The 17,645-nt window shown below is 43.2% G+C and overlaps 1 protein-coding gene across 6 annotated transcripts in view; it reads left to right on the top strand.

Moving 5' to 3' along the window:
* The window catches only part of gpat3 (glycerol-3-phosphate acyltransferase 3), a 75,404-nt gene that overhangs the window by 21,825 nt on the left and 35,934 nt on the right, over nucleotides 1-17,645 (top strand). For all 6 annotated transcript variants that reach the window (XM_072256327.1, XM_072256325.1, XM_072256324.1 and 3 more), the window contains exons 5-6: nucleotides 6,047-6,121; nucleotides 10,908-10,997. In XM_072256327.1, coding sequence (XP_072112428.1) covers nucleotides 6,047-6,121; nucleotides 10,908-10,997 — 165 coding nt within the window. The remainder of the gene's footprint in view (nucleotides 1-6,046; nucleotides 6,122-10,907; nucleotides 10,998-17,645) is intronic.

Genomic DNA, 17,645 nt, shown 5'->3' with positions numbered 1-17,645 from the left:
TTCAGTAGGAGTTTGAAGAGAGTTGGCTTGTCAATGAATACACTCAAAAACTTCTGTAGATGTACTGTGGAGAGCATTCTGACAGGCTGCATCACTGTCTGGTATGGGGCAGCTACTGCACAGCACCGAAAGAAGATGCAGAAGGTTATAAATCTAGTCAGCTCTATCTTGGGTACTAGCCTACAAAGTACCCAGGACATCTTCAGGGAGCGGTGTCTCAGAAAGGCAGTGGTCCATTATTAAGGACCTCCAGCACCCAGGGCATGCCCTTTTCTCACTGTTACCATCAGGTAGGAGGTACAGAAGCCTAAAGGCACACACTCAGCGATTCAGGAACAGCTCCTTCCCCTCTGCCATCCAATTCCTAAATGGATATTGAACCATTGGACACTACCTCACTTTTTTTTAATATACAGTATTTCTGTTTTTTGCATGTTTTTAAAATCTATTCAATATATGTATACTGTAATTGATTTATTTATTATTATTATTTTTATTTTTTTTTCTCTTCTATATTATGTATAGCATTGAACTGCTGTTGCTAAATTAACAAATTTCACATCACATGCTGGTGATAATAAACCTGATTCTGATCTTAATTTCGAGATGATTCTGAGCGCATCATTCAATCTCTTGCAGTATCTCCTGAATTGCCCATCTATTATTTGTTGCCTATAAATTTGTTGTCCCAGATATGACTGATAACAGTTCTCCTCTGCTTCATTTGTGTGTGTGTGTGTGTGTGTGGGGATGTTTGACAACTGCTGGGCATGGCAGGGGGAGTTTTCTTCCTTCTCCTATCTGCGTGAGATGTGGGACTTTTGAGAGACTTTGAACTTTTTTACTGTGACCATGGCCTGCTCTCCATCAAGTTATGGTATTGTTGCACTGTTGTAACTAAATGTTATAATTATGTGGTTTTTGTTAGTTTTTCAGTCTTGGTCTGTCCTGTGTTTCTGTGATATCACACCGGAGGAAATATTATATCATTTCTTAATGCATGCATTACTAAATGACAATAAAAGAGGACTGTGTGTCCTCATAATCTAATCTTCTGGTGGATGGAGCCTGGGTGCTCAGCAAGACGCCTGGTGTGGCCTCTTCTATATCAGTGAGACCCGCTGTAGATTGAGAGCATAAACTGTATCCAGTGCTTCCGGTGTGGCCTCCAGTATTTCGGTGAGACCCAATATAGATTGGAAGACCGCTTTGTCGAGCACCCACGCTCTGTCCGCCAGCAGATGCAGGATCTCCCAGTGGCCACCCATTTTAATTCCACTTTCCATTCCCATTCCGATATGACATTCTATGGCCTCCTTTACTGTTGAGGTGAGGCCACACTCAGGTTGGAAGGACAACATCCTGAATTCTGTCTGAGTAGCCTCCAACCTGATGCCATGAACATCGATTTCTCGAACTTACGGTAATGGCCCATCCCCTTCACCATTCCCCATCCCCTTTTCCCCCCTCACCTTATCTCCTTGCCTGCCTATTGCCTCCCTCTGGTGCGCCTCCCCCCTTTTCTTTCTTCCATGGCCTTCTGTCCTCTCCTATTGGCTTCCGTCTTCTCCAGCCCTTTATCTCTTTCACCAATCTATCCCAGCTCTTTACTTCACCCCTCCCTCTCCAGGTTATCACCTTGTGTTTCTCCCTCCCCTCCCTCCACCTTTTAGATCTACTCCTCATCTTTTTTTCTCCAGTCCTGCTGAAGGGTCTCAGCCCAAAACATCAATTGTACTCTTTTTCATAGACGCTGCCTAACCTGCTGAGTTCCTCCAGCGTTTTGTGTGTGTTGGTAGAGGATTGGTATAGTGTGAATCAAACACGCGGTCAGAGTCCATGCTGTTATCAGTTTCTATTTCACCATAGAGTTCCAGAATTATCAAAATATTTGGAAATACCTTTCATGTTTATTACAGAACTGCATGATGCTGTTGCATCTATCAGAGTTATAAAATGACTAAAGTTTGTACGGCAGCCAATATGTGCTAGAATGCAATGAGAGGTTCTAAGTTTTTTCAAATGAATCAATATCTTCAAATAGTTTACAGAGTGGGAAAGGAAAGCAGGCATAGATTAACAGACATTTTGAAAAATAATTATTCCACTGGCTATTCAATGAAGGAAGTTTTTTACAAGCTGGCAAAAAAGGAATAGGAAAAGACCATGCAGCCTCTTGATCTCTTCCTACCATTTTAAGTTGATCCATAACACAACCTCTATGTAGCCAGCTTTGTTCCATTTCCTTCAATGCTCTTAAGCATGATCTGATCACGGAATGGTAATTACAGCTGACACATCTTCCGTCTTTCAGGTTTCAGCACCAGACCTCTTTGTTGAGCACCTTTGATCTATCTGCAAAAAGCAGCTTTTCCTAGTGGTCAACCATTTTAATTCCAATCCCCATTCCCATTCTGATGTTAGTCCGTGGCCTCCTCTGCTGCCATGATGAGGACACTGTCCCAGGTTGGAGAAGCAACACCTCATATCTGGGCTGCTTCCAAGCTGATGGCTTGAACAATGATTTCTCCAACTTCTGCTAATTTTTCCCTTCTTCCTCTTACCTCCTCTTTTCTATCAATCCTCCCTGGTGCCCCTCCTTATTCCCTTTCTTCCATGCTCCACTCTCCTCTCCTATCAGATTCTCTCTTCTCTAGACACCTGTCACCTCACAGCTTTTTACATCATACACCCCTTTCCCATCCACCTGGCTTCACCTTTCACCTCCTTCCTCTCTCCCCACCTTCTTATTCTGGCTTCTTCCCCCTTCCTTTCCCATTCCGATGAAGGGTCTCAGCCTGAAACATTGACTGTTTATTCATTTCCATAGACCTGTGTGTGTAGAGTTGGCACCTTGTGTTATGATGTTCTTACTGCTATGTTCCAGTAGTTGCCAGGTGTCAGACTAGTGAAATTTGACACAATTTTAATGACCAACAACAACGTGCCTTTCAGATGGTTCGCTGAGCAGCAGTGAACCATCTGACTGCCTGTCAGAGTTCTCTTTGGAAACTAGTTGACTTGATCAGCATTTCTGATGTGGCTATTGTTCACAATTGCACTTAATAAAAAAATAAACACCTTAACTAGTTGTAAACCTGTTGTAAAATCTGACCATATTTATAGCATGTAGATATTATTTTGCTTGTTTTGGCATCACTGCTTGCTTTTCTGCTCAAACTTCCCCTATCAATTTTGATTGGTGTCTCAAACTCATTGTCCTTGACTTCTGTAGGCCTCAAAAACTAATTGGCACTTGGATATGTTTTCAATGTGTAGTTGCCAAGGCTATACAGATGAAAAGCTGAAATAGTTTATTATAATGAACTAGTGGGTGAGCATCTGGGGGACAGTGACCACCGCTCCCTGGCCTTTATAATTATAATGGAAAAGGATAGAATCAAAGAGGACAGGAAAACTTTTAATTGGGGAAAGGCAAATTATGAGGCTATAAGACTAGGACTTGCGGGTGTGAATTGGGATGATGTTTTTGCAGGGAAATGTACTATGGACATGTGGTCGATGTTTAGAGATCTCTTGCGGGACGTAAGGGATAAATTTGTCCCGGTGAGGAAGATAAAGAATGGTAGGGTGAAGGAACCATGGGTGACAAGTGAGGTGGAAAATCTAGTCAGGAGGAAGAAGGCAGCATACATGAGGTTTAGGAAGCAAGGATCAGATGGGTCTATTGAGGAATATAGGGAAGCAAGAAAGGAGCTTAAGAAGGGGCTGAGAAGAGCAAGAAGGGGGCATGAGAAGGCCTTGGCGAGTAGGGTAAAGGAAAACCCCAAGGCATTCTTCAATTATGTGAAGAACAAAAGGATGACAGGAGTGAAGGTAGGACCGATTAGAGATAAAGGTGGGAAGATGTGCCTGGAGGCTGTGGAAGTGAGCGAGGTCCTCAATGAATACTTCTCTTTGGTATTCACCAATGAGAGGGAACTTGATGATGGTGAGGACAATATGAGTGAGGTTGATGTTCTGGAGCATGCTGATATTAAGGGAGAGGAGGTGTTGGAGTTGTTAAAATACATTAGGACAGATAAGTCCCCAGGGCCTGACGGAATATTCCCCCGGCTGCTTCACGAGGCGAGAGAAGAGATTGCTGAGCCTCTGGCTAGGATCTTTATGTCCTCGTTGTCCACGGGAATGGTACCGGAGGATTGGAGGGAGGCGAGTGTTGTTCCCTTGTTCAAAAAAGGTAGTAGGGATAGTCCGGGTAATTATAGACCAGTGAGCCTTACATCTGTGGTGGGAAAGCTGTTGGAAAAGATTCTTAGAGATAGGATCTATAGGCATTTAGAGAATCATGGTCTGATCAGAGACAGTCAGCATGGCTTTGTGAAGGGCAGATCGTGTCTAACAAGCCTGATAGAGTTCTTTGAGAAGGTGACCAGGCATATAGATGAGGGTAGTGCAGTGGATGTGATCTATATGGATTTTAGTAAGGCATTTGACAAGGTTCCACACGGTAGGCTTATTCAGAAAGTTAGAAGGCATGGGATCCAGGGAAGTTTGGCCAGGTGGATTCAGAATTGGCTTGCCTGCAGAAGGCAGAGGGTGGTGGTGGAGAGAGTACATTCAGATTGGAGGATTGTGACTAGTGGTGTCCCACAAGGATCTGTTCTGGGACCTCTACTTTTCGTGATTTTTATTAACGACCTGGATGTGGGGATAGAAGGGTGGGCTGGCAAGTTTGCAGACGACACAAAGGTGGGTGGTGTTGTAGATAGTGTAGAGGATTGTCAAAGATTGCAGAGAGACATTGATAGGATGCAGAAGTGGGCTGAGAAGTGGCAGATGGAGTTCAACCCGGAGAAGTGTGAGGTGGTACACTTTGGAAGGACAAACTCCAAGGTAGAGTACAAAGTAAATGGCAGGATACTTGGTAGTGTGGAGGAGCAGAGGGATCTGTGGGTACATGTCCACAGATCCCTGAAAGTTGCCTCACAGGTGGATAGGGTAGTTAAGAAAGCTTATGGGGTGTTAGCTTTCATAAGTCGAGGAATAGAGTTTAAGTGCCGCGATGTAATGATGCAGCTCTATAAAACTCTGGTTAGGCCACACTTGGAGTATTGTGTCCAGTTCTGGTCACCTCACTATAGGAAGGATGTGGAAGCTTTGGAAAGGGTACAGAGGAGATTTACCAGGATGCTGCCTGGTTTAGAAAGTATGCATTATGATCAGAGATTAAGGGAGCTAGGGCTTTACTCATTGGAGAGAAGGAGGATGAGAGGAGACATGATAGAGATGTACAAGATATTAAGAGGAATAGATAGAGTGGATAGCCAGTGCCTCTTCCCCAGGGCACCACTGCTCAATACAAGAGGACATGGCTGTAAGGTAATGGGTGGGAAGTTCAAGGGGGATATTAGAGGAAGGTTTTTTACTCAGAGAGTGGTTGGTGCGTGGAATGCACTGCCTGAGTCAGTGGTGGAGGCAGATACACTAGTGAAGTTTAAGAGACTACTAGACAGGTATATGGAGGAATCTAAGGTGGGGGCTTATATGGCAGGCAGGGTTTGAGGGTTGGCACAACATTGTGGGCCGAAGGGCTTGTACTGTGCTGTACTATTCTATGTTCTATCACAGTGGCCAATCATTTTACTATAAATTGTATGTGTACAACTGTCAGAACTGGAATCAGTGAAAGTCGAACTTTGATATAAGTGACAGCAAAGAGCCTGCAAGACTGAAGGGAATTTGAATCCTCTGAGGTTTGAGCTGATTTACGCAGCACAATATTTGTCTGATGTTTCTCCTTAACCTCTTTAAAAGTAGTGTGAAGGCCAGCAATCTAACTGTGTTCTGAAAGTTCACAATACCCTTAAAGGTGCTGTTACTCCAAAACTAAATTTGTAGCAGCAATGGTCAAATCATGTTCCATTTCTAGAATTTGCAAAGAAAAGATCATTTGCAGAGGTTGTGTTTCTATTTTTTTATTTTTGATGTGATTTAATGCTGCTCTAAAGTGAGTGAATTTGATTTTGTGCTACCTTCATTGGATCGAGTTCAACAAGACCTTCTAACCTCTTCTCTCCTGCAGGATCACTTTGGGTGTGATTGGTATTAGCTGGTTGGTGATTGGAACCACTTTAGTAGGACAGCTACCAAACAGCAGGTAAAAAAGTGTATGTTGTACAGTTGCATGCAGTTTCATCAGTGGTCTCTGATAGAATTTCTGCATCTTTCTCCTTTACCCATTCCTTATCCACGATCCTCAGTGCAAAAACAATTAAGAATTTATTGAACCTGAAACTTCTATGTATGAGCTATATGGTGCTTGTCTCTGAAGGATTAGGTGATTTGTTCTTAGTATCTCAGTCACTCTCTGTAAGAGAAACATTGCAATTTCCACAACCAGAGAAGAGAAACAACACAGAGATTTTAGGACGTCTGGTTAAAGTTCAGCACTGAATGTTTGCCATGTCATATAGTGTTAATCATAAGATTGCTTACCATTAATCTTGGGTCCTTTCAATGCTAAAGCTAAGGATCAGAGGTAATCTTGTGGTTTACTATAGGAGATGGGTGCAAATTGGTTTAAGGAAATTGAGGGCAAACTATAGAGTGGGATAAACTCAGCAAGTAGTTCAGATTGTAGCCATCAGGCCATTTTTAATGCATTTATTTGGGAAGGAGTAATGGAAACTGGCTCTAGTTTGGCTTTGATTGCCATGAATTGCTCTAAGTTACAAAGTCTACACATCTCATTCATATGTAGGGGCATAGACAAAATAGACCAGGCCCGATCCCATTGCCTACCCCAATGACCTTCCCAAAGATCAGTTCTTTGCCAGGCTGTTCCAAAAGACAGGGGATATCAACCTTGTGTCAGTTTAGATTGCACAGCAGGTTTTCTTTCCAATTAGACTTTGTTATGGAAACCCAAATATTTCTACCTTTATCAAATCAACATTAAATTTCCCAGCTGCTATGCTGTATTTTTAACTTATTGAAGGATCTTTAGTACATTTGCTATTCTTATGTGCCCCTTGATTTGGCTTACTGCTGAAATCCTGACAGAGTAAGACCTAATTAAGAATAAATTTAACTAAGACCAGTATTATAAGCTAATCAACCTTTGTGATCTCATCTGCCAGCGTTTCTGATTGATGCAAACTTTAGGTGCGGTTATTTCTTGGAATGTCTGGGGCATGAACAGAGATTTACAGGACAGGAACAGGTGCTTAGTTCATGATGTTGTGCTGAACTAATAAAGCTTATGCCTAATTACGTGATCCCTTCTCTCTGAATATGGTTCATATCTTTCCATTTTCTACATATTCATGTGCCACCTCTACTCTGTCTGCCTCCACCACCTCCCTAGTGTACGTTCCCACCACCCACCACTCTGTTTTTTTAAAAAAAACTTGCCCCACTTCTCTTTTGAACTTTCCCCTTCTCTCCTTAAATGTATACCCTCTAGCAGTAGACATTTTGACGCTGGATAAAAATATACCAGCTGTCTACTCTATGTCTCTCATAATTCCATAAACTTCTATCAGGTGTTTGCACAGCCTCCACTACTCCAGAGAAAGCAACCCTAGTTTGCCCAACATCTGTTTAGAGCACATGCCCTCTAATCCAGCTTGTAAACCTCACTTGCACCCTCTCTAAAGCCTCCACATTTTTCCTGTAATGAGGCAAACAGAATTGAATCGAGTACTCCAGACGTGGCGTAATCAGGTATATATAAAGCTGCAACATGACTTCCTGATTATAGTGCCCTGACTAATACAAGGAAGCATGCTATGCGCCTTGTGCACCAACTTTCATGAAGCTATGGACTTCGAGCCCCAGATTACTCTGTGGATCAATATTGTAATCTGTAAGGGTCCTGCCATTAATTATATGCTTTAGTTTCTATCATATCAGTGTTCAGAAAAAAAACAGTTCTAAGAAGATGATAACAGGGCATTTTCTGTGGTCCAGCACTGGTCAGGCCCCAAGGGTGATAACCAAGAGAGTTTCAATCTTGGGTACTTCCTAAGAGTACAGATAAGCACCTTAGTTGAGGTAATGGATAAAATAATGCGCATTGAGCTATAGTGCTCCAATTTCCTTCCATATCCCAGAGATGTTCTGTTAGCTTAAATAGCTACAATAAATGCTCCTTTGTGCAGGTGGATGGTTGGAGAATTCAGAACAATTGATGTGTCTGTGAGAGGGAATAAATTGCAGGGAGATAAGTGGAAGGTTGGGATTGATGGAATAATTGGAAATTAGTCAGAAATTCAATGAGCAGAATGTCCTCTTTCACTGTCTTAAGCAAATACAATAAACCATGTTTTCAGTGATCTGATGACTGTGACGCAGTGGTATCAGCGCCGGACTCCAGAGTGAAGGCTCCCGAGTTCGAAAACAAATCGGCCCCCCCCCCCCTCCCCCGAGCATGCTTTCCATCCATGCTGGGTTGAGTGTCGAGCTAGCCACTCGGCCTCGTGAAAAAAGAAAGGGGTCGAGTCAGGAACGTTCATGTCGTGACCTGGTTAATCTGAAAGGAGACTAATCCTGACACCATGCGCCAGACAAGAATGGCTGACTGTCTGGTGCGACACGCAAAAAAAATGTGATCTACTGTACTGTACTGTAATCCTAACCTTACTGTAAAACCCGCCGATAAGCAGGGGTGCTGTTGTAGTCTGGCATACTGACCTCTACCTTGCCGAGGCACAGCGTCAACTTGCGAATGCCTCCTCTTATTTACCCCTCGATCATGGCCACACTAAGGAGCACCAGGCCATTGTCTCCCACACCATCACTAGCTTTATCCGCTCAGGGAATCTCCCATCCACTGCTACCAACCTTATAGTTCCCACAGCCCGCACTTTCCGTTTCTACCTCCTACTCAAGATCCACAAACCTGCCTGCCCAGGTCGACCCATTGTCTCAGCTTGCTCCTGCCCCACCGAACTCATTTCTGCATACCTCGACACTGTTTTATCCCCCCCATTCAATCCCTTCCCACCTATGTTCGTGACACTTCTCACGCTCTGAATCTTCTCGATGATTTTAAGTTCCCTGGCCCCCACAGCTTTATTTTCACCATGGATGTCCAGTCCCTATATACTTCCATCTCCCACCAGGAATGTCTCAAAACTCTCTGCTTCTTTTTGGATTCCAGACCTAACCAGTTCCCCTCTACCACCACTCTGCTCCGTCTAGCGGAATTAGTCCTTACTCTTAATAATTTCTCCTTTGGCTCCTCCCACTTCCTCCAAACTAAATGTGTAGCCATGGGCACCCGTATGGGTCCCAGCTATGCCTGCCTTTTTGTTGACTTTGTGGAACAATCCATGTTCCAAGCCTATACTGGTATCTGCCCGCCTCTTTTCCTTTGCTACATCGACGACTGCATTGGTGCTGCTTCCTGCACGCCTGCTGAGCTCGTTGACTTCATTAACTTTGCTTCCAGCTTTCACCCTGCCCTCAAGTTTATCTGGTCCATTTCCGACACCTCCCTCCCCTTTCTTGATCTTTCTGTCTCTATCTCTGGAGACAGCTTATGATGTCTACTATAAGCCTATGGACTCTCACAGCTGCTTGGACTATCCCTGTTCTCACCCTGTCTCTTGCAAAAATGCCATCCCCTTCTCGCAATTTCTCCGTCTCCACCGCATCTGCTCTCAGGATGAGGCTTTTCATTCCAGGACGAAGGAGATGTCTTCCTTTTTTAAAGAAAGAGGCTTCCCTTCCTCCACCATCAACTCTGCTCTTAAACGTATCTTCCCCATTTCACGCACATCTGCTCTCACCCATCCTCCCACCACCCCACTAGGAATAGGGTTCCCCTTGTCCTAACCTACCACCACACCAGCCTCCGGGTCCAACATATAATTCTCCGTAACTTCCGCCACCTCCAGCGGGATCTTACCACCAAGCACATCTTTCCCTCCCCCCCCTTTCTGCTTTCCACAGGGGTCGCTCCTTACCGACTCCCTTGTCCATTTGTTCCCCCCGTCCTTTCCCACCGATCTCCCTCCCGGCACTTATCCTTGAAAGCGGAACAAGTGCTACACGTGCCCTTACACTTCCTCCCTTACCACCATTCAGGGCCCCAGACAGTCCTTCCAGGTGAGGCGACATTTCACCTGTGAGTCGGCTGGGGTGATATACTGCGTCCGGTGCTCCCGGTGCGGCCTTTTATATATTGGCGAGACCTGACGCAGACTGGGAGATCGTTTTGCTGAGCAGCTATGCTCTGTCCGCCAGAGAAAGCAAGATTTCCCAGTGGCCACACATTTGAATTCCATGCCTCATTCCTATTCTGATATGTCTATCCACGGCTTCCTCTACTGTCAAGATGAAGCCACACTCAGGTTGGAGGAACAACACCTTATATTCCGTCTGGGTAGCCTCCAACCTGATGGCATGAATATTGACTTCTCTAACTTCCGTTAATGCCCCTCTTCCCCTTCACACCCCATCCCTTATTTATTTATTTAATATATTTTTAATATATTCCCTTTTTTTCCTCTTTTTTTCTCCATCTGTCCCTCTCACTATAACTCCTTGCCTACTCTCCACCCTCTGGGCTCCCCTCCCCACTTCTCTTTCTCCCCGGGATTCCCGTCCCATGATCCTCTCCCTTCTCTAGCCTGGTATCCTTTTTGACAATCAACTTTCCAGCTCTTAGATCCACCCCCCCCCCCCGTCTTCTCCTATCATTTCGGATCTCCCCCTCCCCCTCACACTTTCAAATCTCTTACTGTCTCTTCCTTCAGTTAGTCCTGACGAAGGGTCTCGGCCCGAAACGTCGACGGTACCTCTTCCTGTAGATGCGTTCACCAGCATTTTTTTGAGTGTGCTACTGTATTGGGAATCATTTTGTTCATGATAATACAATTCACTTTGTTTGAGAATTAAAAATAAAGTGATTTCTTGAAGTCTTTTGTTTCTTGCAGTGTGAAGATGTGGCTCAGTGAGCTTGTTCACTTGATGTGCTATAGGATATGTGCAAGGGGACTGTCTGCATCAATCCGTTACCACAACAAGTAAGTCTATAATAATCAAAAAATGATATAAGTTTTTTTTTTGTAATGATTTAGGGCAGAGCAGTTCTATCTGAGCAAAAATAGACAATAATCATTCTGCTCTGTTATTAAATCCACAGGGGAATTTCAATACAAAATGACCTTATCCCAGGGAAATATGGAATAGTTGAATAAGAACAAAGTTTTATTCTTTAGATCTATAACATGACTTTGAAGCCACACCATTATAATGGCTCTTCCTCCAGCAACAGGTTTAGTCTCAGAAATAAGATTTAGACAGATTTTACCTTCTAGTTCCTAACTTGCTCTGAATTTGAAACAACATCAAAGTATCAGCTCTGATCAGAGTTATGAAGTAGAGATGTCACGCAGGTGAAAAAAGCATAGATAATTTGGATTTCTGCTGCTGTATACTCTATGATGGAGGGAGGTGCTTCTCTGAATTAATCCTATAACGAATTAAATATGAAAGTGGTCTAAAATTCCCTGATTTATAGAAATATTTAACAAGACATCATGCTTTTTGTGAACTTTCTGAATTTCAAGGCAATTTTAAGAAAGCAAATGTGTGAGAATATCATCACATTTGTTAAACTGTGCTTGAGAAGTAAAGTTTAATATTTTTAGATAAGCATGCCTCTACTGCATGTTCTGAACTGGGAGCAAGTTAGTATCAAGGAGGAGACTTGAGATGCTGGAATCTGCAGCAACAAACAGGAGCTGGAGGAACTTCGCAGAGCGGGTAGCATCTGTAGACCCTCCTGACGAAGGGTCTCGGCCTGAAATGTGGACTGTACCTCTTCCTAGAGATGCTGCCTGGCCTGCTGCGTTCACCAGCAACTTTGATGTGTGTTGCTTCAATTTCCAGCATCTGCAGAATTCCTCGTGTTTGCGTTTTTAAATTACAGGAGGGGGTGTTTTAAATTCTTGAAACAATTTGAGTGTCGCCCTGCACAAGCTGGATTGATTGGGCCTCAGCAGTGTCATGTGGGCAGGTTTGTTGGTGTCACTGGAGGAAGTTAAATTAATCCTGAAGAGGGATGTGTAATTAAATGGGAGAATCAATGTAGACTGGGAAATACGGACTGCATTAATGTAAGTTCATCTGGTTATAGGAAAAATGTTATTAAACTGAAGAGAGTGCAAAAAAGATTTACAAAATATTGTCAGGACTTGAGAGACTGATTTGTAGGGAGAACTTGGACAGGCAAAGATCATTTTTCTTGGATCCTTGGAGACAGAGAGGTAATCTTATGGCAGTATACAAAATCACATGGGGCGAATGCACTCAGTCTTTTTCCCAGGGCTGGCACATAAGTTTAAGGTGAGACGGGAAAGTTTTACCAGGAGTTTTGAGGGGCAACTTTTTTTCCCCCCCCACACAGGGTGGTATGTGTATGGAATGAGCTCAGTAAAATAGCGGGCCATGGGTAACCCTAGTAATTTTAAGGTAGGGACATGTTCGGCACAACTTCGTGGGCCGAAGGGCCTGTATTGTGCTGTAGGTTCTCTATGTTTCTGTGAACTGCCAGAAGTAGTTGAGGCAGGTACAATAACAACTTTTAAAAGACAGCAGGATGTGAGTATGGATAGGAAATGTTTAGAAAGTAAAGGGACTAGCTTGATGGGCATCTTGGTCAGCAGGGATAAGTTGGGCCAAAGGGCTTGTTTCCTTGGAATATAACATATGAAGTTGTATAATATCGCATGGAAACAGATTGAGGGGAAGTGCAAGGATCCAGAAGAAATTTTCAATACATTTGTGTAGAAAATAACATCGAGGGGAACGCGCAAGTAACCATGGAGTTATGATGTGGCAGTAAGAGAGACTAGGTTCGGGTCATTACTGGGTTGGGTACTAATACTACTGGACACTAGATCTTGAGGAAAGAAGAGATGCAGGAGGTAATACTGAATGAAGCAATTATAATGCTGGAGTCATGAGCAACAGTCTTATTGACATGACCAACTCTTAGCAAACTAACTCCATGAGGATAGATAATGCAAAGTATGAGTAATCTTATATTGTACTATTGTAACATACTGAGCAGAAATTGGAGTGGAGAATTCACCTTTAAACTTCATGAAATACTTGCCTTATAAGCCAACTACATCATCCAGATTCACTGCTGTTCTGGGTACAAGCTAAGTTACAAGAAACAAAACCAGAAATGGAGACATTTTTCTTTACCTTGTGTGGATATTTACTCAAAGGTGGCCAGAAACCTAGATGCAGAGAAATGGTGTCTAAAAATTGGGAAGTGGTGGTCTGTAACCGTTTTGCGTCAGGATTGTGACATGGAACATGGAACTGCACAGCACAGTGCAGGCCTTTTGGCTCACAATCTTGTGCTGACTTTTTAACCTACTTCAAGGTAATTCTAATGCTTATCTCCCACATAGCCCTCCTAACCAGAGTTTTATAGAGCTGCAACATTACCTTGCAGTTCATGAACACAATTTCCCGACTAATGAAGGACAACATGCCTTATGCCTTCCAAACAAACCTATCAACCTGAGTGGCAACTTTGAGTGGTCTGTGGACATGGACCCCAGTTCCCTCACAGTATTAAGAATCCTATCATTAATGCTGCATTCCAAAGTGTAATGCTGTACTTCCTGTAGTAACCTGGGGTATATTCCCCTCCAGCTTTGGAGACTTATCTATTTCAATGTTTTTCAAAAGTTCCAGCATGTTATTTTCTTTAACGTTGGCATGTTCCAGCATATTAACCCGTTCTAAGCTGTCCTCACCTTTTAGACTGCACCTTTTGACAGGATCTTCCCCTTGTACTCACTTGTGAATACTGAAGTCAAGTATTCATTAAGGATCTCTCCTACTTCCTGTGACTCCAGATTCAGATTCAGATTTTTTTATTTATCCCTATTGAAACATTTGTCTTAACAACTGGCACAACCTAACGATGTACTGGAGCAGCTGTAAGTGCATTCCAGCGTCAACATAGTATGCCCACCATGGTCAGCAGACCAACACCAGCAGCAGCAGCACCACCAACAAAACAAAAATGACAACAACAACAACAACCCTCCCTTCCTCCCTCCCACTCACACGCTCTCACACGCATGCCTCCAACTGCAGGACAGGCCCCTTCCAGGACCCCAACCTAGAGTTTCTGGCCCAGACTTGCTGATATTGGGCCTCCAACATCCATACATGTTTCCCCTTTATCACTGATCAGTCCTACCCTCACTCTAGTCATCCCACTGTTCTTCATATATGTGTAGAACGCCTTGGGATTTTCCTTAATCCTTCTCGCCAAGGCCTTCTCATGTCCCCTTCTAGCTCCACTAAATCCCTTCTTAAGCTCCTTCCTTGTGACCTTATAACTCTTAGAAGTTCTGGTCCTTGCTTCTCAAACCTTAAGTATGCGTCTTTCTTTCTCCTGACTAGCTGTTCCACATCTTTTGTCCTTCACCCTACCATCCTCTCCTGCCTCAGTTCTGCTTATCCAGAACTCCATGCAAGTGCTCCATACACAACCTCCAGACTTCCATTGTGCATTTCCCTGAGTACATCTGTTCCTAGTTCATGCTGCCAAACGCTTACCTAATAGCAATCCCTCCCCCAATTGAATATATTTCCATATTGTCTGCTCCTCTCCCTGTCTAAGGACGTGGTAAAAGTCAGGGAGTTGTGGTCATTGTCTTCAAGATGCCCATCCACAGAGAGATCTGTTCCCTGACCAGGTTCATTGCCTGGTACCAGGTCCAGTAGGGTCTCTCCTCTTGTTGGCCATCTACACACTGTGTCAGGAGTCCTTCCCAGGGACACCTAACAAATTCTGCCCACCAAAACCTTTTGCACTAAGGAACTGCCAATCAATTAGGGAAGTCGAAGTCTCCCATGAAAACAGCCCATCATAAAAATGTAATTGCAAAGAAAGCACAACACCACCACTACTTCCTTAGGAGTCTGCGGCAATTCAGCACAACATCAAAAACTTTGATAAACTTCTATTGATGTGTGGTTGAAAGTGTATTGATGTCATTTAGAAATTTAATTGCTGTTGCATTTAAAGAGATCCCACTACCAAACACATTGTTCCCTTTCATTCCCTTTCAAACACCAAGGCCATTTCCTTTAAGACCCCCGGTTCACCTTTGGTCCTCATAACCCTTTCAACAGACCCCACCCCCACCAACCCCCTTGTGGTACTTTCCCATGCACTCATGAATAAAGCAACCTTTCACCTCTTTGTTTCCCATCGTCCAGGGACGGAAACAGTGTAGCAGCATTCACTTGCACTTCTTCCAATCTATGTACTGCATATGGCGTTCATCATCTGGTTTGTTCTACACTGGAGAACCCAAAAACATATTGGGTGCCACTTTGCAGAGCACTTGTATTCAGTCTGCAGCTTCCTGTTATTGAATTGAATTGAATTGACTCTGACTTTATTTCTTACATCCGTCATATACATGAGTAAATTCTTTACGTTACATCTCCATCTAAATGTGCAATTTATAGTAACTTATAATAAATAGTATGTACAACAGGGCAGTCAATATAACATAGAAATACAATTGTATCAGTGTGAATTAATCAGTCTGATTGCCTAGTGGAAGAAGTTGTCCTGGAGCCTGTTGATCCTGGCTTTAATGCTGCGGTACTGTTTCCCGGATCGTAGTAGCTGGAACAGTTTGTGGTTGGGGTGACTCAGGTCCCCAGTGAGCTTTCGGGCCCTTTTTACACACCTGTCTTTGTAAATGTCCCGAATAATGGGAAGTTCACATCGACAGAATCGCTGGGCTGTCCGCATCACTCTCTGCCAAGTCCTACGATTGAGTGAAGTACAATTCCCAAACCAGACAGTGATGCAGCCAGTCAGGATGCTCTCAATTGTGCCCTTATATAAAAGTTCTTAGGATTTGGGGGCCCATACCAAACTTCTTCAGCCACCTGAGGTGAAAGAGGCACTATTGTGCCTTTTTCACCACACAGCCAGTATGTACAGACCACGTGAGATACTTGATGATGCGTATGCCAAGGAACTTAAAGCTGTTCACTTTCTCAACCCCAGATCCATTGATGTCAATAGAGGTTAGCCTGTCTCCATTCCTCCCATAGTCCACAACCAGCTTATTTGTTTCTGTGACGTTGAGGGAGAGGTTGTTTTCTTGACACCTCTGTGTCAGAGAGATGACTTTGTCTCTGTAGGCTGTCTCCTTATTATTTGAGATTAGGCCAATTCGTGTCATGTCATCAGCAAATTTAATTAGCTGCTTCTTTAATTCTTTATCTCACTCCCACTCTGACTTAACTGTCTGTGACCTCCTCAGGTTAAGGGCAAGCTTAAGAAACAACACTTCATGTTCCATCTGGGCATGTTACAGCTTCCTGGGTTCCATGATGAATTCTATAACTTAATGTAATTGTATGCATCGTTCACCCTTCTGTGATGTTGGTTGCTTCCCCTGCCCCACCCCCATCCCCACTTCCTTTATCTTTGGAAATGGAGGACGTGGCCAGCATATCTGCCGAGCATGGCTTCCTGCTCTATGTTTTGCAATTTGTACGTTCTTTTGCCTGTGTTCCCATTCTCGAACTGCTTCTTTCATCAGTGATTAACAGGACTTTGAAAATTTGCGCTTGTTTCTCAAACATTTTAATTACTTGTGTACAAGGAGAACAGCTCGACCTCTGTCACCAAACTATTCTGAAGTCTGAACAAAGAAATGCTATTTTTATATTGAAGTTGACTAGTTGGATACTGATATAGACCAATCGCTAACCTTGTTTATGTTCAATTTCCTTATTCAGTTACCAATCACACTATGATACATGTGCCAATAGAATCTGTGCATTAAAAGCCAATAATAATTCACATTTGGTAAGATAACTGCTCAATAGTGTCACCCTAGAATCATTCAGTTGCATCCTTGTCATGATATGCCAAATGCCTCCAGTCCCCTGCTGTGCAAAGGGGAGATATGCTCTTCAAAGATCTTTCTTGCCTGGGTTGACTGTACATTATCTGTAAACTATCCTTGCCTACAGATTATCTTAACCCTTGCCTCGCCCCAACTTCCACACTTCCATTCACATATTGATAAGAAAACATTGTTAACTGTTTTTCCCCTTTACCACTCCAGTTTTACTGGCCAGCATCAGTTTGCTGATCCTAAAGATGACACATTTCCTGCATCTTAACAAGCTTCTTTTATCTCTCTCTCAGTTCTGATGAAAGGTCTTCAACCTGAATGTTAACTCTGTTTTCTTCCCATGGATCTCATCTAACCTGCCTAGTACTTCCAGCATTTTCTGTTTTTATTTCACAAATTTATAACATTGATGCTTTTTGAAACTTCAACAGAATAGTAATGCAATAAATTCAAGGTACTTGGCAAGGTTAATCTTGTAATGAACTAATTTTTATTTGATACTTTATGGAGTTGTAAAGTGTAAAATCTGCCAAAGTATAACGTATCAAATTAAAACTTTTTGAAATTTAACTTGATGCCCAATACAGGCAAGGAGAGGAAGTGTTATTCATTTATTTAGTGATACAGCAGGGAGAAGGCTCTTCTGACCTCTCAAGCCACACCACCCCCACAACTCCCAACAAATCTGATTAACCCTAACCTAATCATGGGAAAATTTAATGACCAGTTAACCCACCCTGTATA

The sequence above is a fragment of the Mobula birostris genome, chromosome 4, assembly GCF_030028105.1.
Source record: "Mobula birostris isolate sMobBir1 chromosome 4, sMobBir1.hap1, whole genome shotgun sequence".
Lineage (NCBI taxonomy): Eukaryota > Metazoa > Chordata > Chondrichthyes > Myliobatiformes > Myliobatidae > Mobula > Mobula birostris.
Note: the sequence above shows the minus strand (reverse complement) of the source record. Positions and strands in the feature narration are given on the sequence as shown.